At 42.5% G+C, this 21980-nt stretch overlaps 1 protein-coding gene across 1 annotated transcript in view; it reads left to right on the forward strand.

Moving 5' to 3' along the window:
• Positions 1–2725: 2725 nt before the first annotated feature.
• LOC147135005 (TANK-binding kinase 1-binding protein 1-like) overlaps positions 2726–21980 on the forward strand; it is a 30009-nt gene continuing 10754 nt past the window's right edge. Inside the window, exons 1-8 of the mRNA XM_086056538.1 lie at positions 2726–2911; positions 14392–14632; positions 14760–14888; positions 16583–16687; positions 16770–16920; positions 17278–17477; positions 19500–19561; positions 19633–19739. Coding sequence (XP_085912664.1) covers positions 14402–14632; positions 14760–14888; positions 16583–16687; positions 16770–16920; positions 17278–17477; positions 19500–19561; positions 19633–19739 — 985 coding nt within the window. The 5' untranslated portion in view covers positions 2726–2911; positions 14392–14401. The remainder of the gene's footprint in view (positions 2912–14391; positions 14633–14759; positions 14889–16582; positions 16688–16769; positions 16921–17277; positions 17478–19499; positions 19562–19632; positions 19740–21980) is intronic.

Below are 21980 nucleotides of genomic sequence, written 5' to 3' on the forward strand. Positions count from 1 at the left end.
GAGAAAGGAACACAAGGAAAAGCATGAAACTAAACTCAAAAACAAAACACAAAACACAGACCATAACATTACCCCCCACTCAAAGGACGGATCCCAGACGTCCCTAGAAACAACAACGGCCTCAGGACGTGCGCCGCCTGGACGTTAACGGAGGGCGGCTGCAGGTCATACGCCGCCGGGACTGGAATGGAGGATGGCCGCAGGTCTTGCGCCGCCGGAACAGGAACGGAGGACGCTTAAGCCGCCGGAACTGGAAAGGAGGACGGCCGCAGGTCTTGCACCGCCGGAACGGGAACGGAGGACGGCTGCAGGTCTTGCGCCGCCGGAACGGGAACGGAGGACGGCCACAGGTCTTGCGCCACCGGAACGGAGGACGGCCGCAGGTCTTGCGCCGCCGGAACAATAACGGGTGTGGGTGGCGGCCGCAAGGCTCACGCTGCCGGAATGGAATCAGGTGCAGGTGGAGGCAGCAGGGCTTGGGCCGCCGGAACAGAAACGGGCTCAGGTGGAGGCAGGGGGGCTCGCACTACCGGAACGGGAACAGGTGCGGGTGGAGGTAGCAGGGCTTGCGCCGCCGGAACGGAAACAGGTATGGGTGGCGGCCGAAAGGCTCGTGCAGCCGGAACGGGACCAGGCTTCAGTGCCAGCTGTGGGGCTGGCGCTGCTGGAATGGGAACAAGGTCGGATGGCGACCACGAGACTCGCGCCGCCGGAACGGTTACAGATTTGTGTGGCAGCCGCAAGGTAGGCGCCGCCGGAAAGGGAAAAGGCTTGGGTGGCGGCCACAAGGCCCGCGCCGCCGGAACGGGAACAGGTGTTGGAAGTATGGTGCGATTAATAACACTCAATCTCCACACGGTGGTACTGCAATACCACCTATAACAATAAGCTCGGGTGGTTGTTAGTTAGTTGCTGAGAAACCAAATGTTTCTGTAAATATGTAGTTTTGTATTGCACTGCCACTGCCAACAAAACACAAATGGCCTAAATTGAAGTGTTGTTTTGTCCACATAACGTGAGTGAAGTAATCTGAAGGCAGCATAACTCGCAGCGAATTAATCACCAATGTGTATATAATTTAACACCAACACAATGTGGAAACGTTGGAAAATGGAAAGTGACAGTGACTAGAAAACGATTTCTGTTTCGATTTCTGTTCAATTTCTGATCTCTCCATTACTTTCTCTGACCGCTCGCTATCTTACTGTACTTAGCCTCTGTCTGTTCTGTCTAGATCTTTTTTTGTGTCCGAAAATTGTGAAGAATTAATGGAGGTTTACAACCACATTTACGCTTTCCATCTTTGGATGAACTTGTTGGAAATTTGACGTGGCGTTTTTTGTCCACCAACTTTCAAGCCTCTAAATTCCGTTAAAATATGCCTGTCAGGTTCACACCAAGTGAGACATTAGTAAACAACGCACACAATGAGGAGAGAAGACACTCAACACAATATTGTCTTTTTTCTTGCAAGGAGAGCGCAGGGAAGTGTACTATTACAGTTCCTCTCTTTTTATTTTCTTAGGAGTCCCTGATTACAAAGGTGGTCCAGATCTAAGGGAAAGGGGAGCGAAATGCAGCTGAAATACTCTGAACTTTTTTGTCTATGTGTGTGTGGGTGTGTGTGGGTGTGGGTGCGGGTGTGCGTGTGCGTGTGTGTGCGTGTGTGTATGTGAGTGTGTGAGCCTTTATCATACATATGTGGAAGCAAAGCACACCAAGCAAGTTGGGCCTAGATGGAAAATCTAAAGCTAAACCTACAAGCTAATAAAGCTAACAAGCCTAATAATAAACATCTAACACAAGAATCATGATATATACTATTATGCTTACAATGCCCCAAAATGCACCTGCCGTTTTTGTTACTTTAGGCTTAAAGGGACATTGTGTGGAATTTAGTACCATCAAGTGGTGAATTAAAAGAATGCAACGACCTAAGTTCGAAATCTGTACAAGTTGAAACACACGAACTAGGGTGCTTCAGAAAACCACAACCACAAATTTTTTCAGCAGAGGTGCAAGCAAAATGTCATTACAAACGACTTCTATTAAGTGATGAAGTAAGTGCATTGCATTTGCTACACATGCTGTAGTCACAATGCCAAGGATATAGGTGACTTTATATTAGGCAGTATGTTAGCTAGATGTTAGTCAAGTGATTATTGTACAGTATTGCATATGGATAATCATGGTTTTATGTGAATCAGTATACAGTGATCCCTCGCTACTTCGCGTGTCAACTTTAGGATGTCAGTGCATTGCAGATTTTTCATTTGCCTTCTTGAAAGATAAAACGAACGCGCATTGAGTTGTTTTTGTGAATTGATAATTGGGCTTGCGCCCTGGTGACCCAAACCAATAACTCCAACAATATTATCTAAGTTTGTCTCCTTCGGATGTGCGTAGCAGAAAGATGGCAGTGAAACATGTCAGCCTCCTGCAGGGGAGGCGTGCACTGCCACTATGTAATACAATCAGCAAATACTAGACCTACGATTGTACAAAAAAATGTATGTTGATGTGATATAATATATTTTTTGAATATTACTGAAATTAATAGTGTTTTTAAAATGAATAAGCATCGAACTATCAAAACATTCTACACATTGTCCCTTTAAAACAAGCTTTTCAAACAATGCGTGCACGCTTTAAAGTGTACATTTAGGCATACACTAAACACAAGTTCAATGACCGACTGCTCCTTTGGTATTTTTACGCAGGTGCAGATGAGATCTGTAAGTCGCTTAGAAAATGCTGCTCTGCTGAAGACTCGAGCCCCCTCCCCATCTCAGCGAGATGGGGAGGGGGAGGTTTACTCACATCAGCATCCACTGCTGATGTCACACTCAAGTCATGTCGACCCTTCCTCAGCACAGTCAGCACCACACGTCCGCTGCTTTTGCCACCATACGTAAGTAAACAAGCTCAATTACTTATGAGTCCTTGCTCGAATTGTCCGTTGCGTGTCTTTGTCTACATTCGTAATTTACTGGATGTATCAATCATAATACGCTAGGATGTAGCAGGGTGGGTTGAGATGATTTTGTTGCGCAGCGGTCCATGGCGTGAAATCCAGCTCTGTCGGAGACGAGACAAGTAGCATCGTTGGAGTGAAAATGCGAGACAGAAAAACAAAAACAAAAAAACAATAAAAGACATTTGGGTTTATTAAAATCATCGGCAGATGCGATGCTATTTGGCCACAAATACAGGAGCAAAGTGTTATTAATTGAGAAACTTGGATTACAATGTCAACAAATGTGTATGATTTTGTTCGTTATTCATTAGAACCAGCTGACTCAGTCAGGGCGTGTTGCGTTCACGTGTTGTCGGCGATCTGAAAAAATACGAGGCAACGCAGAACCTGGTGCTGTTTTTGCAAGCACTGCACAAACTGACCTCTATTTGATGCATAAGAGCACATGCTTCAAGTACTCAATTTGTTAGTTGTTGTTGACTAAATCGTAAACCACATACAATATTGTTGTCTAAAAGTAAAAATCATAGCACATTTGAAGGAGTGAACAAATATTATGCTTTATGTGAATTTTCTGTTTAAAAACTGATAGTAATTCTTCAAGCCTAATGAGAAGGGAGGAAAAAAGAATGTCATTTTTTAATGAAGTGCAACCAGATTGGAGCTCAAAATCCCAATATAATGTTTTACTTGAGCTAAAACACTATTAGAGTTGAATCTTTGAATTTATGGATGAAGTGGAAGTTATCAAGCCTTATCAGCTTTACCCCAGAACAATTTTTAACACGCAATTGACCAACTGTAAAGGTACAGTCGTTATCAATTTGAAAGTTAAACTCCACACAGTTTCTTCACAAATGAAAGACATGGGCTATTATTCTACTTATACAGTTAAAAGGATTACATTGCCATGCTTCTGCACATACAAATAAAGTGTCAAAGGGTTCAAAAAATAAATATACATAAAAAAAGCGAGCCGAAGATGTTACTGTAAAAGATGGGATAGGAATGTTTTCCCTACAGTTGCATCAGCATAGAGGGGCACAGTAATATTGACTTTCACTTACAACATCTCTTTAAAAATATGCTAGATAATTACCACCACAGTTCAAAGAAGACATACAGTATGAAAGCATTTGTGGTGCGCAAACCAGACTCTTCATTGTAATAAGAGAGTGATCTGCTTGAAATGATCTAGTCTGCTCCAACACAAATCTTCAGTAAGTCTGAATGTTTTTCTGGACACTACTTTGGAACAGGGTGTCACAGTAGAGGTTTGGTTACCGTGTCTCAGAGACAGATCTAGTGGTTGGCCTAGTGTGACCATTGAAACCTGCCCTGTCTATTTCTGACATGTTTAATATATTTGATTCACAGTGTTTATTTTTCATAGCAAGCATAGAGAAAAAAACCTCTAGCAACCGGCTAACCGGTTGACTAAATGGGAAATAAGTTGTTCTTCTAGGTAAACATTTAGACTGTTATTGGCTACATATGCAGATGCTTTAAGCAGGTTAGCTATGGATGGTACAGTACAGGGTTGGCCCATTGCTGCGATACATCAGCGTGTCTGCTATACTCGATAAGGCATAAAATGCAAGTGAAGCAATACAAGTAAATGGGCAGCACCTCATGACGCGCCAACCAGTAGCAAGCATATGTTTTCAATTATTTTTTTCTAGGGTCTGTTACAGTGACAACATCTTTATGTATTTACGCCACTATGCCAGGGAAACAGAATGATAGTAAAGACAGCACATAACGTCACTTTTTAGTAGTGCTACCAAGCTAGCTATGGTACAGGGGAGTGACAGAGAGGAAGGGATGGAAAGCGGACTGACAGGTAACTAACTCTGACACGCTTGACTCAGTAATCATGTTACCTTCTTATACTAGTCATTTTTGTGACCTTTGTGTATGAAAATTATAATCTAGATATTATATTATCATGGATATATATATATATATATATATATATATATATATATATATATATATATATATATATATATATATATATATATATATATATATAAGCATATATATATAAGCATATATATATAAGCATATATATATGTATAGAGAGAGAGAGAGAGAGAGAGAGAGAGAGAGAGAGAGAGAGAGAGAGAGAGAGAGAGAGAGAGAGAGAGAGAGAGAGAGAGAGAGAGAGAGAGAGAGAGAGAGAGAGAGAGAGAGAGAGAGAGAGAGAGAGAGAGAGAGAGAGAGAGAGAGAGAGAGAGAGAGAGAGAGAGAGAGAGAGAGAGAGAGAGAGGAGAGAGCTTTTAAGATACTTTAATTGGCAGTGTATGTTGCAAGGGCTCAATATATTGCCGTTTCAACACACATAACTTCTTTTTTAAGAAGCCATTAATAGGCTGTTTTTGAAGTTTGTGTACCTGATATATCAATAGAGAATGAAGTCAAAGGGCTTTTATTTCCTGACCAGCGTAAGACTGGCATGACACAGTGTAAATCTGCACAAGGGCAGGCTTTGCTTTGGTAAATGCTTTGAGATGAGCCTTTTGCACCGTCGGGGGCGTGAGCACAGGTGACTTCATTCGCCGCCAATCGATGTGGCTCCTCTCACTCACTTTAAAATCATCGCGCGAGAAACTGCACAGTCCTTGACATGGCGGAAGGAGGAACTGATTTCCCGGAGTCCATGCAGGAGGTTTATAAGGAACTGCGGGAGACCTCCGCGAGCAGACGATGTAATGTTGGCAATAGTAAGAGCACAGATCTGTGACGTTGGCACTTGGAGACTGCCTTCCACCCTGATCGTATGTGTCCATATGTGGCCCCTGCTCCCCACCCCATCATCCATAGCTGTGCCGTGGCTGTGCAATGATTTTTAAAATAATGAATCAAATAAAGATGATCATATTAATAACAATGCGATGAATGGAAGGATTCAGTGGAATCGATTCAAACTGTTGTCACATTTACGAATGCAATACAATGATATCCACCTCATGTCAGTGAACAAGATCTGATTTACTGCCGGCAATGCAGACCAAACTCTGACAGAGACGGAACAGACCATATCAGGGGGTCTGGTACCTCATACTCCTGGAGCACAACCCACAGGACTCCCTGCATCTTCGAGGACCCGTTTGAGAGTGTAGAGCTGGTCTAATTTTCAACGCCCGGGATAACAAGCACACAGCTTCTCCTGAATCTGAGATTCAACTTTAATCAATTTCATTGTGGCTAAAAAATATCGGATTTTGTGTCTTGTCTTTGACAAAAGAGCTAAGATTATGTTTTATTCGTCTCACTAAATAATTTCCAATGATAAAGGAGACTTCTTAGTTTCAAATCAAACATCCCTGTCTCTCTCACAAATGAAACCACCAAGCTTGAGGTGGGTGGTTTACTCCATCTTCTTTAGGTTACACAAGCTGGATGACATCCAAGATTATTGAAGAGTAACACTGAGCTTTGCCTTCTTGTTTTTTTTGGCTCAGTTTGTCAGGAGAATATCAAATGACAGATGCTGTTTTAAATGGTATTTGCATATACAGTTGTAGGAGGACGAGATTTAAGGTGATGAAACAAGAGTGCATGCCTACAAATCCACACCTGAAAGAAATTGAAACATCCCGGCTGTGCTGAATTTTTTGGAGTAATGAAATTTGGCTCTGGCCAAGAAGAGGAAAGAAAGCCTAACGCAAACGTACACATGTTCACGGACTAATATTGCCCCACTGTCCCAGACCAATTCACAAAAAGCATGCATTACTTCTACTCTGTGTGTAAATCCAGGTTGATTATGAACAAAATAATCATGAGTGAATGCTGTTCAGAAAGATAATTGCCCTGTTAATGGCTAGTTTTGTTAGTGTAACTGTCATGCTATCATATCTTCCTCAGTTTGGTTATGATGTCAGTGTGTAGTGTGCCGCAATTCCAATCGTGATTGCCTAATCAGTTTGTGTATAGTTGGTCTGTGGAGAGAGGTGAATCACACTCTCATTTTGTCAGGAATGAGCTCTTTTTCCAATTGAAGTACCTCATCTTATTGAATATATCAAAGGCTGGATTCCCATGATATTGTTTAAGACAAGTGCCCCATTTTTGTTTTCTCCCCTAAAACATTTTCAACTGGGCATTGTAAGCAGGACAGACAAATGAAATAAAATACAAAAGTAGCAAGCTTCATTTGGACAAAAATAAGCAGACTGCCTATCACAGCATATGGTGTATCTCTTAACACTGTTAAAATAGACTTTTGGGCACAAATAATTAGATTGGTGACTTGAGCTAAGCCGTTGTGGTGCTGTGACCTTTCCCTCTGGCTTCTTCCTCTCTGCACTTTGGCACACATATCTACTTGGAGGGCGGCACGGTGGTCGACTGGTTAGCTAGTCCGCCTCACAGTTCAGAGGTTATTGGTTCGATCCCGGCTCCGGCCTCCCTGTGTGGAGTTTGCATGTTCTCCCTGTGCCTGCGTGGGTTTCCTCCGGGTACTCCGGTTTCCTCCCACATTCCAAAAACATGCATGGTAAGTTGATTGGACACTCTAAATTGCCCCTAAGTGTGATTGTGAGTGTGGATGTTTGTCTCTGTGTGCCCTGCGATTGGCTGGCAACCAATTCAGGGTGTCCCCCGCCTACTGCCCGAAGGCAGCTGGAATAGGCTCCAGCACGCACGCGACCCTTGTGAGGATAAGTGGTATGGATAATGAATAAATGAATGAATGAATATCTACTTGGAATCAATTAAGGGTGTGGAGTCACACATATAGATAAAAGAACCGGCAAAGGATCCCTCAGGAACTTTTGAACACTTCAAAACCAAACAAATGCTACGTAAGACTCATCAAAAATTAATGTTTCTTTGCAGAAACGGCAAACACCATATGTATTTGGATCTGGTTTGATCTGTCATCTGTGTTTGAGCCAATCACAAGCCCATACATATTCATGTCACGTAGTTCCGCAAATTTGGCGGTGCCGATTGGTTCTTGTTAGCTTGTTGATGATATAGCTTTGATTGTGCTGAAAAATAAATTGAGAAGAGGGATTCCGAAGGTTTGGTTCCCACTGGTGGTGTGCAAAATAATCACTGTCAATCAATAATATATATATCATATATCACCCTTGCAGCACTTACTTGTTGTTCTTAAATTCTGTAATTTCATTTTTTCTGGGAGGCCCTAAAGGCAACCAATTGAGTGTAATTTGTGATTGGCTGGTGGAGTCAAGTGTTGGGGAGAGAGGAGCAGACAGAGTGTGTGTTTTTATTCAGACACGTAGGCTGGTTATTACCGAACAGAAAAGTACTACGTTAATGTTGTTCTGGCATGATTACGACCAACACAAATGCAAATTGTTGCTACTACAGAGATGAATTTACACAGATGTTTAAATGCTGCTATTAAATATAACCATGGTTTATCTGTTATCCATTTTAATAATAATAAAATAATGATACACTTTATTTGTATAGGGCCAATAATGAGGATTTCTGTCTTGTTACTGATGAGTTTGAAGAAGTTGGTCTACGTCCATTTTTTTTATGTCCAGCAGGCAGTTGATGAGAGTGGAGTGAGTGGCAGCAGTGATGGATTTGGTGTAGATGTAGAGCTGGGTATCATGGGCATAGCAATGCAAATTAAGACCATGGTGGCATATTATGTGACCAAGGGGAAGCATGTGAAGGATAAAGAGGAGGGGGCCGAGCACCGAGCCTTGGGGGACACCTTGGAGGACTGCGATTTGGTAATGCAAACGAGCAAACGTCAAACGTCAGTGAGGTATGATTTTAACCAGGGGAGGGCAGTGCCTGTGATTTTGAGGGAGGACTCAAGACGGGTGAGGAGGATGGAGTGATTTATGGTATCAAAAGCACTGTGGTCAAGTAGAATGAGAATGTTGAGGAAGTGGGCGTTGGAGGTGAGTGGGAGGCTGTTGGTGACTTTGAGAAGGGCTGTTTCTGTGCTGTGATGGGATCTGAAAACGGATTGAAATGGTTCGTAGATAGTCGGTTCATTCGTTAATAGTAGAGGTCTTTATGCAAATTTTCCAAGTATAAGAGATTACTTAAAGTGAAAAAATCTCCACCATTATTGCTGTATTAGAAACATTGATGAAAGCAGAGAGGTTATGAAAGGCCCTGGCAGCTTGGGCAACTTTGGGGTACTAGCAGTGGTGTACACACTTAGACCTCAGGTGGTGCTGAAGCACCTGACCCCCCGCCCTCCCTCAAAAAAGTGCTCTTTGAAAAGTTCTGTTTTTTTAAACAATTTACTGAGGTTGATCAGATAGAAAAGCTGCACATGATGAAAAGCGTGAATATAATTCCCTCTTCCTTTGTCAAGTGAACTCAGCACAGCAGTGTAGCGACTAGAAGACAGGGACAGGGACACTAGTTTTACGGTACTTTTATTAGTTTATAAATGTGTTAATGGTCTTGGGCCATCTTATTTATCTGATTTGCTTTTATCATACCAACCCTCGCGGATCCTGAGGTCCTCTGGCGCCGGCCTTTTAATTATTCCAAGGGTGAGGACCAAAATGCATGGCGAGGCTGCATTCAGCCATTTTGGTCCTCACCTTTGGAATAGCCTGCCAGAGGACGTCAGGTCTGCAGAGACTATTGATATTTTTAAGAGGAAGCTCAAGACACACCTTTTTAGTTGAGCTTTTAACAACTTTTCTTTTGATTGAAGATTATTTTTTATCTTATCTCACTGATTTTAGTTCTTAGACTATACTACTGTTCTGTCTTTTAGTTTTGTGGCTCTCTGCTGGTGTCAGCTTTTAGCTCCAGTGTTTCCTCATGGCCGGGGCCTCGTTGAGGGAAGGGTGGCTGTCATTGCAGGGACTCCTTGGGTCCGGGTGGCCGGCGGCCTCTGCACTTTGTGTGGGGTCCGCCTGTCTAATCCGGGCTGGGGGTCTCTGTGGTGGTGGCACCCCTGTGGCCGTGGGCTGTCATTCCCCTCAGCGCGGATGAGCTCCCCTTGGGTACCCTTTCCTCATATGGTTTCTCTGTGCCTTGTCATGTCTTTTTAACACATTTTATCAGGTTGTGCACTTTGTGTGGGTGTGTGTGAGTGAGTGCTGATGTACTAGTGGATATCTGTCTTGGGTTTGTTGGGAGGGAGGGCGTGAACGGATCTTTGGATGTTTTACAGCACTTTGAGTTGAATTTTTATGTATGAAAAGTGCTTTATAAATAAAATGTGATTGATTGATAGTGGGACACACATAAGCATCTCCTCCTCTGCTCCACGAGCCAGGTAACTCACTATTACTAACACATGAATCCAGTGAAACTTCATTTTCAATATCTTGAGATGAACCAGACAAAGTTTGAAGTACACCAAATTAATCCTCTTGGAATGGAATGGATGGAATTGATCTTTATTCATATCACACTTGCACAAGAGTACAGAGCAACAAATTGTACTTCCAGGCAAAATCCGTCCAAAAACATGAAAAACTTTGACCAACAGAGGGAAGACAGAACAGAACGGGAAAGCACGTCGATTCGGTTTTGAGCGCCCCAAGCTCTTAGATTTGAAAAGGAAAAATACTAGGAAGGGGGAGGAGAAAAAAACAAGCAATGTGAACTAAAACTTGCATGGGTATTCAAACAGGTCAGTGTGACCGGTTCTCTGCGTTGTGTTCTGTGCGTTGGTCAAGTAGACTCAGACTGGGTCTCATGCGGTGTTTTACTAGTCCACCTGGGTACACATAATGACGCGTGAGACTGACATGCATCTACAGCCCTGCTGCTCCCCTGGAGATAAACAATGCGAGTAAGGTGTGTGCTGATTGGCGTTAGCAGTATTAGCTTAGTCTGCGATGGACAACGGTCCCAAATGTCTCCCTGCGAATACAGCAAATGCCCAAAATCACCCAGAGTATCTCCAATAGCAGCACTAATGACCACAGCACGACCCATTTGTCGGAACACCGAGCTCTACCACGTCAATTAGTACGGCTATCAGGAGAGAGCGACACATGTATCTTACCTCAGCCACAGTACGAGAGCGACCAGGCTCGCACACGTAGCGTGACGTCCCTACGTGATCGCTCCCAGCAGCACGCAGATCAGCTCACGTTATTAATGTACAGGTATGAACATACAAACAGTAACAAAATAAAGAAAATATACATTCAATCCCAACAGCAATACAAGTGTTTTGGGGAAATTAATAATATACTGTAACCTCTTATATCAGCATCACATCTGCCTCGAATTGAAATCAAAGGTTAATTATTAGGTAAACTCCCTAATAATCAGAGCACGTCAGAGATGGGGAAATTCAGGTCTAGAAAGTAAACACCCTGCCACAGTTTGTCTTGAGTCACAGGTGCTTCTAATCGACTGAGCTCATTTACCTGCCGGTTGAGTAGAAGCACCTGTGGCTAAAGCCAAACCGTGGCAGGGTTTTTACTTTCTGGACCTGGGTTTCCCATCTCTGGAGCAAGTGTGATGGTGAAAAGTGGTCACGTCGAAGATTTGATATCCATCATGCTTGTTGTCTTTCACACAACTGCTTTGGGTTTTTTTTGGAGCCCCATCTCTAGGCCTGGCTCCATTGAGGCCTCATGGCCCATGTCTGGGCAAAGAGAAACGTCTTCCTTATAAATGTTCATCACACAGGGTTCTAAGCCTTGCTTTGTCTGGACCCTCACCTAGGACTTGTTTGTCCTGATTGACCCTGCCCAGAGCATAAAGGCCCAGACTAATAAGATCCCCAAATAACTGGGAAACACATGCCTCTCCACCACCATGAAGTGGCTGCTTGGGGTGGAGTTCCGCATTCTAGGAGCTGTGTAAACCTTCTTCCTATACAGAGAAACAAATGTTCCATTTTGACTGACACTGTCATTAAAGTGAAAGTGAACGCAAAATGTTTTTTTCAAGAATATGTTCTATGCAGGGCGGCACCCTGGTGGTTGACTGGTTAGCTAGTCCGCCTCACAGTTCAGAGGTCGTGGGTTCGATCCCGGCTCCGGCCTCCCTGTGTGGAGTTTGCATGTTCTCCCCGTGCCTGCGTGGGTTTCCTCCGGGTACTCCGGTTTCCTCCCATATTCCAAAAACATGCATGGTAAGTTGATTGGACACTCTAGATTGCCCCCAGGTATGATTGTGAGTGCGGATGTTTGTCTCTGTGTGCCCTGCTGGCAACCAATTCAGGGTGTCCCCCGCTTACTGCCCGAAGACAGCTGGGATAGGCTCCAGCACCTGCGACCCTTGTGAGGATAAGTGGTATGAATAATGAATGAATGAATGTTCTATGCAAGCCCACTAGTTGAAACAGGGCATTCAGATAAATATTGCGTTTGTGGAATAAGTGTTAATCCAATAGTTTTTAGCCATCTCTGGGGGCGGCTATTTTGTCTTCTGTCGACTGAAAATGACATCACAACTGCTCACAATGACCAATCACGGCTCAGATTCAGAAAACAGGTCAGCCGTGATTGGTCGTTGTGAGCAGTTGTGATGTCATTTTCAGACGACAGAAGACAAAATGGCCGCCGCCAGAGACGGCTAAAAACAGTTCATTTTGACGCTTAGTTTCTATTCCACAAAAAAACTAAATTAATCAGAATGCCGTATTTCAACTAGTTACCCTGCTGGGAACATATGCTTGAAAAAATGTTTGGTTTGACTTCCACTTTAAGCATTAATTTACCACCAGATTTATTAGTGTTGTTATAAATTGCTGGAGAACTGCACTGCATCACACTGAGCGCTGAGCCTAAAATGTTCACTCTTCCTGGTAACTAAATGAGGTCAGAGGGATTAAGCTTTAATTATTCTTCCAGCCATTCATTTTCTGTACAGCTTGTCCTCATTGGGGTCACAGGTGTTAGAGTATTCGATGAACCTAGCATGCATGTTTTTGAAATGTGTGAGGAAGCTGGAGTACTTGGAGAAAACCTACACCAGCAGGGAAGAGACTTCACACTGGAAGGCTGGAGCCAAGATTTGAACCCAGAACCTCAGAATGTGAAGCAAATGTGCTGAGCACTACCTCAATGTACTGCCGGGTTAATTCTTCGGAGATATTATATTTCTTGATAGTAACATATATATCCATTCTAAATGTACAAAAACTCAAAAACATCCCATTTTTTAACACTTCTGATGTTTTCTGATTTTACAATATGAATTCCCTTCATTTTTTCTTGTTATATACAGCAGACATTGCATACTGTACAGCTCAGTCAGAGTAAAAATAGACTATTTTTAGGGGAGCAGTAATTACACACACTGATCTCTTGAATTTTGTGTATGACTGCAGGCAGTTATTTTGTGCAACATAATATGTTGGCCCATTAATAAATGAAAAAACAGCATGTGAGGAAAACATATGGCCATCTTCTGATCTGCCCTTGGCTTGCACCGAGTATGTGTAATGCAATAATGCTGACTGAAAGTGGAGCAGGAAAATTAAAGGAAGGAAGGAGGCAATACACGTTTGCAGTGTGTGGGCTGGAAGTGGATATGTGAGAGAAAGACAGTGTGGGCTGTGGGAGTGGGAGTTATGCACATGCCACATGCATGATTTGACCTCTTCCCCTCTATGGCTATTGTTGTTTTCGGCTGTGATTACACACACGCACACGCACTGTTGAATGGGTATCTTCTGGCACAGTGGACAATACCAGTTCAAAGGTAATCTGACCAGTTTGGAAGTTTTGAAGAATGGATTGGATCAATTCTTGAAAATCGGTTCAAAACCAAAAATGGATTCTCAAATCGGATTAGATCACGTAACCCAATTTTGGTTTTAATCTGGATCAAACCCTCAGTTTGTGTTGTTTCAAACTGCAGGATTGAGATAACTTTAGGATCCGTGTAACATCAAGTATTCCTAAAAGTTCCTATTCCTATATAGGCTCATTTTGAAAAAAAAATGTTTAAAACAGATTAAATTTTTTTTTTTTTTTAAATATCACAATCTATTTTCTATCACAATGTATCGTGTTTAAGATCAATCACCAGTCAATTGTAAAACACATAGAGACAAGCAACCAGATTCATATCATCAGTGAGTGGGAACTGAACACACACTACCTTCATGGAAGCCAGGAAGGTGAACCACCACATATCATCAGTCACTCCTTTAAAATGTAATTCTAATACATTTTAAGATTAAGAGTCACTAAATGAAAATGAAATGAAAATTCACCTTCATTCAAAATTTCACTAGGGTATGGGTAATTTTAGGCTTAACCGTCTATCTTAACTTTGTTTTGAAACAATGGCAGTAATCTCTGAAGACACAAAGTGAAACATTATTAAAACACTCACTTGATCGCCTGCCGATACATTGAGGCTCTACTGTGTGGTGAAGAATACAAACATACGGCTGATCGGCCTATTCCTCATTGTCTTTCCTTGAGCATAACTATTTTTTTAAAACATTTTTTTATTTCCGTCTCCTACAGATAACTGTTGATGGAGGTATTCGGCACAGCAGAGCTCGGGCTGTTGGGAGGTGGCGACGGGCTGCGAGATGACATAGATATGTCGGCCATCAGCTGGTCAGCTGATCATGTCCAAGATGATATGTACCCAGCGTCAGGATTGGCCGTGGCTGCGGCTTATCATGACATTAAGACCCGTCTTGCCAGTTTGGAGAGGGAGAACAGCAGCATCAAGAGAAAACTCAAACACTACGAGGTCAAGGTGCAGTACATAATACACACACTGTACATGCAAAAATATGGATACATTAAATATATTACCTTTATGCCAATACAGTCACTGTTTTTGTTTTCTCTCCTCTCTTTCAATATACTCTTATTGCATATAGTTTCCAATGATCAATACGTTTGGTGAGGAGAGAGTGTACTTTTCTTGTCAACCCATTGTCAAAGACAACAATATCATCCAATCAGAAACATCCAACCTGCAACACAGGATCAATTCTCTCACCCAAGAGGTACAGTTGGCTTCTAATGTTATTACAACCATCTAATACAATTTGTAATTCAATTTGAATTACAATGAGAATCTTCTACCTGTAGTAGTTTGTACAAAGTTCTTCTTATTGCCTTAATTTCCCCACTATACTTTGTGTTGCTCTACATGTGTTGAATGTAAAGGATAATTTTTCATGTCTATGTATGCATTTGAGTCATATTTTTAAAAATGTGAACGCAGATGAGGGCAATTGGTAGTGTTGTGCTTTACAATGATGACCCCTCAACATTGGATGGCTTCCCACTCTGTTCTTTCTTTACAATGTCCCTCTTTTACATTCTGATTGACTAGTGAGCAGTCCAGGCTGTAGTGCATGCAGCCTTGTTCACTTGTGGGGACAGAGTACTGTAATACTGTAGTTTGTCTATAATTACTTTGATAATTTATTATTTTTCAGGTACATTTAAAGAGGAAGTCAAACCAAACGTATTTTTTTCAAGTATATGTTCTATGCAAGCCCACTATTTGAAACAAAAAATTCAGATAAATATTGCGTTTATGGAACATAAATTAAGCAGCAAAATCCACATGTTTTTAGCCATTTCTGGGGGCGGCCGACTGAAAATGACATCACTGTCTCAGGGCTCAGGTAACGACCAATCACGGATGACCTGTTTTCTGAAGCTGAGCTGTGATTGGTCGTTATCTGAGCCCTGAGCAGTTGTGATGTCATTTTCAGTCGAAAGAACTGACAAATGGCTGGCCCCTGATATGGCTAAAAAGGGGTGGATTTGTGGATGGATGTTTTGGTTGATTTCCTCTTTAATAACTCAAAACAAATTTTAAAATGATGTAAATGGCCGCCATATTCAATGAACACGTCATGAGACAACCGTCAACTGTGTTTCAACTTTAGACTAGACTGCAGTGCAGAATACAGGAAGTGCAGCAGACATGGTACTCGTTCGTGAGCTACCCACGCATGGACAATGCTGGAATTAACCCAATATGTCTACGATGAACAGAGTGCTTCTTTGGTTGGGTTCCTCATTGGCTTAATTCACGAGGATATGGCGATGGTTTGAGAGGCGTCAAAAAGCCGGCACCTGCGGGGATTGCGAAGGGTTGAGACTCAGAAGAACCACAGATCCTCCCTTGTGCAGGCCAACATGCCTTTGGCTTGTTAAAAACACTCGGTTTTTAAACGTCATTTGCGTGGTATGTTCCCTCTCAAACTGTCAATGACTCCTCTTCGCTGAAAATGTTCACCGCACACGCGCGCTACCTGCCTCTCCTTGTGCACACGGGGCTCAAAAAAACTTTCATAAATACACTTTTTGAAAAAATTGTGGAATAACATGCCAGCGTGCAACCTGTTTGCTGTTTTTGGTAGACTCCATGCAAATTTCTGCGACGCATTATGGCATTGTTTTTCGTTGTGTCCTTTCTTTCTACTAAACCGATCATAAATACTTAATGTTAAAATGTTCCAAAAATAAATAATTCCTTTGGAATTTGGGAGTACATATGGTAGTTATGTTTACTTGGCATTGGGGTTATGTTTGAGTCCTTGGGAAAAAAAACATCCCCTGAAGGGATCACTAGATTGAAAAATATTGAGAACCACTGATTTAAATAATTTTAAAGGGCACTTCTATCTCTTTCTCTTGCTCTCTCTCTGCCCGTCTCTGTCGCTCTTTCTCTCTGTCCCAGCTCCAGCAAAGCAAGGAGAGGGAGGAGCAGTTAGAGGACGTCATTCAAGCCTATGAGAAGATTCACCTAGAGAAAAGCAATGTCCAGAGAGATCTTGATAAGATGGTTAACACACATATTGCATACTCTATTATTTATTGTGGCTCTGATCAGTCTGGGTAGCACTTGGATATATTTTACATTTCAGACCACTCTAGCAGAGCAGCATATGGAGCGAATCTGCAGTCTGGAGGCAGCTTTGAGACAAAGAGAAAATTCCCTTCAAAAACTCAACGCTCAACTCCATAACAAAGATGCACATCAAGGTCAACCACATGCAAGCCTGGTTGTACCTAGAGGTGAGTCAGTAACAACTCAACAAGCACTCAATAACATTGATAAGCAATGCTCTTCAGGTCTTTCTATGAATCTATCAATCAATCACTGATTGATACATCAATAAAGGTACCTATTACCTATTAGGTACCATGGGTAACGTGGTTTGGATTGGATGCCAATGTTTTTGAGTAATATAAAGTAGGTAGCCACTGTACCCTTGCCATGGCACACACAAGGAACGGGAATTATTCTTTCAACCATAGAGAAGAAGTCCAATTTGCTTCATAAATCGTTTCTGGCAGCATAACAACAAATTCTAAACGTTACCACTGATTGTGTAATCCATACTTAGTGTTTTGTCTGTGCGATGTTGAAAGAGGGCCGCTTGCCAACACTGCAGAGCTCCCGCAGTCTGGACGCGCTCTCAGACCTAAAGCTGCAGCGTCTCGAGGCCGAGTTGGAGGGAGCACTGCATCAGGCTGAGGGAGCGTGTCAGAGAGAGAAGGAGCTGAGAGCTGAGCTTCAGAGACTGCAGAAGGAAGTAGCCCAGCTACAAGAGGTGCAGAGACACAAAGAGGTAGGCCTTTTACAATTGCTCAACTTTTAGAACTGCTCAGATATTTTTTCGGGGTACTCAGGGGTGTGACGTTAACAGGAATAAAAAGGAGTATGCGGTGCTGGAGATTATCTACAAATGAATTAAACATTTGCATGACAACAATTGCAGGTAGAAGATGAGTGAGTAAATCTAACTGTACTCAACAGCGCTGAGTCTGTGTTGTTTTTTCCCTGTTTCATGTGTTCCAAAATCTTAAGGTGAAAATTCAAACACGTGATCTTAGCCCAGTCTCAAATACTGGGCGGGCTCCCCTGGGGGGGCGCGGTGCGATGCTGAGGGGGGCGCATGTGACCCTTCGGGAACATGCTTTTTTCCCACCATACTACAATAAAGTGTAATTGCACATCCACTCCAGTAGTTGGCAGTGGTGCTCTAATTGCCCATTGTGCGCAGCGAGTATTAACTCTACGGTGTAGGTTTGTTTTGTAATGAGCTGGCGAAGTGAAGTGCAGTAAACAAACCCTTAGACAACATGAAAATATTTTGAGTGGGTGGTGGGGTGGCGGGCGCGAATTGTTTTCTTCTTGCTAGGGGGATGTAACAGAAAATAATTGAGAAGCACTGTCTTAGCCCAATACATCAGCAAACGCTGGGACCCTGTTTTTACTGTTGGATGCTGTTTCAGTTTTGGCAGCCACAGTCCTCTATTTATGGATCTGAGAATAGGGGATGTGTACGCATGTAAATCAGTCTCTTGTGCCAAAGGCTTGCCTTTCAGTGTCTGCCCATCTCTGTTTGTCATGTCTTACTTCACAAGTTATCACACCATTGTTTGACATAAATTAAATGGAAAAGAAGAGAAGCCCAAAAATAAAGAACTGCCACCATCTGCCTCAACAGAATAGAATATGTGGATATACTAGAGAGTTATCAAAGTAGGAGGAACCTTTTAGGGTCTGGAGGATGTTTAATATTTAATAAAATTAAAGTTAGTTTGTTCCAAACCTGTGAACTACATCACCCATCAGATTGTGGATTATTGGTTTTAATCCATCATCTATTTAAAACAAAGCGTTTTTTGTTTTGTTTTTGTTTTTGCTTGAAGTGGAAGTCAACCAACACATTTTTTTCAAGAATATGTTCTATGCTGGCCCACTAGTTGAAACACGTCATTCTGATAAAAACTGCGTTTGTGCAATATGAGTTAAGCAGCAAAATCCACCTGTTTTTATCCCTCCATTTTGTCACTTTTGTCGACTGAAAATGACATCACAACTGCGCAGGGCTCAGGTAAGGACCAATCACAGCTCACCAGTTTTCTGAAGCTGAACCATGATTGGGCATTAGCAGAGTCCTGAAGGACTATGTTCTTCTCAGTCGAAAGAAGTGACAAAATGGCCGCCCCCTGAGATGGCTAAAAACAGGTGGCTTTTGCTGCTTAACTCATATTCCACAAATGTAATATTATCAGAATGCCTTGTTTCAACTTGTGGGCCTGCGTACAACATCCATCCATCCATCCATCATCCATACCGCTCATCCTTACAAGGGTCGCGGGCGTGCTTCAGCCTATCCCAGGTGTCATCGGGCAGTAGGCGGGGGGACACCCTGAATTGGTTGCCAGCCAATCGCAGGGCACACAGAGACAAACAAACATCCACACTCACACTCACACCTAGGGGCAATTTAGAGTGTCCAATCAACTTACCATGAATGTTTTTGGAATGTGGGAGGAAACCGGAGAACCCGGAGAAAATCCACGCAGGCAGGGGGAGAACATGCAAACTCCACACAGGGAGGCCCGAGCCGTGATCGAACCCACAACCTCTGAACTGTGAGGCAGCCTTACATACAACATATTCTTGAAAAAAATATGTTTGGGTTGATTTCCACTTTAATAAGACCACAGCATGTGTCATAATGAGAACACCATAAAATCCTGAGTTTACCCTGCCAAATGTCAGTTGAGAATGTCTCAGCTCCATTGTTTATAAAGTGATGAATAACTAAAATACTGTTGCTCACATCTCTCTGTAACAGGAGTTGCCGCCACACTGTGAGCACTGCGATGTAGAATGGATAAAAAAAGCTGGGGATGAACAGTAAGTTCTGTATTTTTCACCTTATCATTGGAATGCCTGAATATTGGGGCCACCATCGTGTTGTGTTTCAGAGTTAACCTTGCATTGGCCTACACCGAGCTTACAGAGGAGTTGGGTCAAGTCCGAAAATTGACAGCGAAACAAAGCGACCTTCTGCGTCAAATCCCACAGGAAACCAGTAAGTGTCTGCCACTGCTTTCCACAACAGGACATCTGATTTTCAAGAATAATCTGACACCAGATGTAATCACTACACGTACTGTATGTATGAGCACTTCTCAAACCTCCATTCTGAAACCTCCATCTCCATCCAATCTCCATTTGCCACCAATCTTTCAGGAAATATTTAGCATTATAGACAGATGTTTTTAAAATTATGTAGGATGCTCGGGACTAAGTTCATTTTAGTTGGTCAGCACTCTAAATTGTAATCTTTTTTAATCACTTATCCTCACTGTGTCAGGAATGTGTAAAATCGCAGGTGGTGGATTAAACTGTAATTTAACCAATAGCAAGTTTTACAGATTTTATTGAACAAAATGAGCATACATGAATAAATACAAATAACAAAAAGCAAGGCAACCTGACAAAAGGTCGATGTGTAAAGTAAATGAAAATCACTACAATCAAGTTAGGTGGACGGAGTGCCATGGGAGGAAGATACTAAACTAAACAGAAATGGGAAATCCAGGTCCCGAAAGTAAAAACCCTGCCACAGTTTCGCTTGAGCCACAGGTTCTTCTGCTCAACCGACAAGTAAACGAGCTCAGTTGATTAGAAGCACCTGTGGCTCAAGACAAACTGGCAGGGTTTTTACGTTCTGGACCTGAATTTCTCATCTCTGAAACTAAACAACAAAAAACTGTTGCATGTCATTATACACATATGCTCAGGTGACGCAGGTGATAGAACTTTGCTCTTACATTCACAGGGTCTCAGGTTTAATCCCCTTAAAGGGGAAGTCGACCCAAACATATTTTTTTTCAAGAATATGTTCTATGCAAGCCCATCATTCTGATTAATATTGCGTTTGTGGAATATGAGTTAAGCAGGAAAATCCAACCGCTTTTAGCCATCTCTGGGAGCGGCCATTTTGTCACTTCTGTCAACTGAAAATGACATCACAGTTGCTCATGTCTCAGATAACGACCAATCACAGCTGACCTGTTTTCTGAAGCTGAGCCGTGATTGGTCGTTACCTAAGCCCTCAGCAGTTGTGATGTCATTTTCAGTTGACAGTTGACAGTGACAAAATGGACGCCCCATGAGATGGCTAAAAAACAGGTGGATTTTGCTGCTTAACTTATAGTCCACAAATCTACAACACAATACAACCTTATTTATATAGCGCATTACATAACAGCTACAGCTGTAACAAAGCACTTTACATTAACACAATATCAGCCACCGGGAATGTGCGTAGGGGTGGAGGAGCTCAGTGAGGCGCGCCGGGGCGAAGCCATTTAAGGACTTGTTAACAAACAGAAGCATCTTAAAATGAACCGGGATCCAGAATTGGGGTTATATGCTCCCTCTTCCGAGCTCCAGTTCGGAGGCGAGCAGCAGCATTTTGGACCAACTGGAGACGCTTCAGGGAGGACTGGGCGACTCCAAGGACATTACAGTAATCTAGCCGAGATGTAACAAAGGCATGGATTACTATTTCTAAGTGCTGTTGAGAAAGGAGGTGCTTTATTTTGGGCAGCTGTCTAAGATGAAATAAACTTGACCTAACAACAATGCTGATTTGCTGGTCCAAATTAAGATCACTGTCCAATTTAACACCCAAGTTCGAGACTGTTGCCTTTAGATATGAAGACAGATATCCAGAGGAGCAACTGGGACTGAAGACCAAAACTTGCGTTTTCTTTCTGTGACATCCAGGCTTTGATGTCCTCTAGACAGGACAAAAGTGGTCTTATGGAGAAAGTGTCTTTTTTGCTCAGCGGGACATAGATTTGACAGTTATCCGCATAGCAGTGGAAGGAAATATCACATTTTCGAAGGATGGAACCCAGGGGCATCGATCCAATGAGAACAGCAAGGGCCCCAAAATAGAACCATGTGGAACACCATATGACAGAGGGGCAGAGCGGGACTCAGAGCAACCTAGGCTAACAGAAAAAGTCCTGACAGCCAAATAGGACCTAAACACTTTAGAGCACTTCTTCTAATGCCCAATTGGTGCTGCAGACGAGCCAGCAGAATACTGTGGTTCTCTGTATTTATCACTGCATTTAAATCCACCAAAACAAAGCATACATAGTCTCCAGTGTCATTTTCCAAGGGATGCCAAGAGGATATCGTTAAAACACGTAACAGGGCTGACCCTGTGCTATGCATCATCTAAACAACATATTCCTATAAAAGAACCTTTTGGGGTTAACTTCCCTCTTTAAGAATAATTGATTAAAAAAAA

This window comes from Filicampus tigris, chromosome 16 (genome assembly GCF_054856515.1).
Source record: "Filicampus tigris isolate MCC_2025a chromosome 16, RoL_Ftig_1.0, whole genome shotgun sequence".
Taxonomy (NCBI): domain Eukaryota; kingdom Metazoa; phylum Chordata; class Actinopteri; order Syngnathiformes; family Syngnathidae; genus Filicampus; species Filicampus tigris.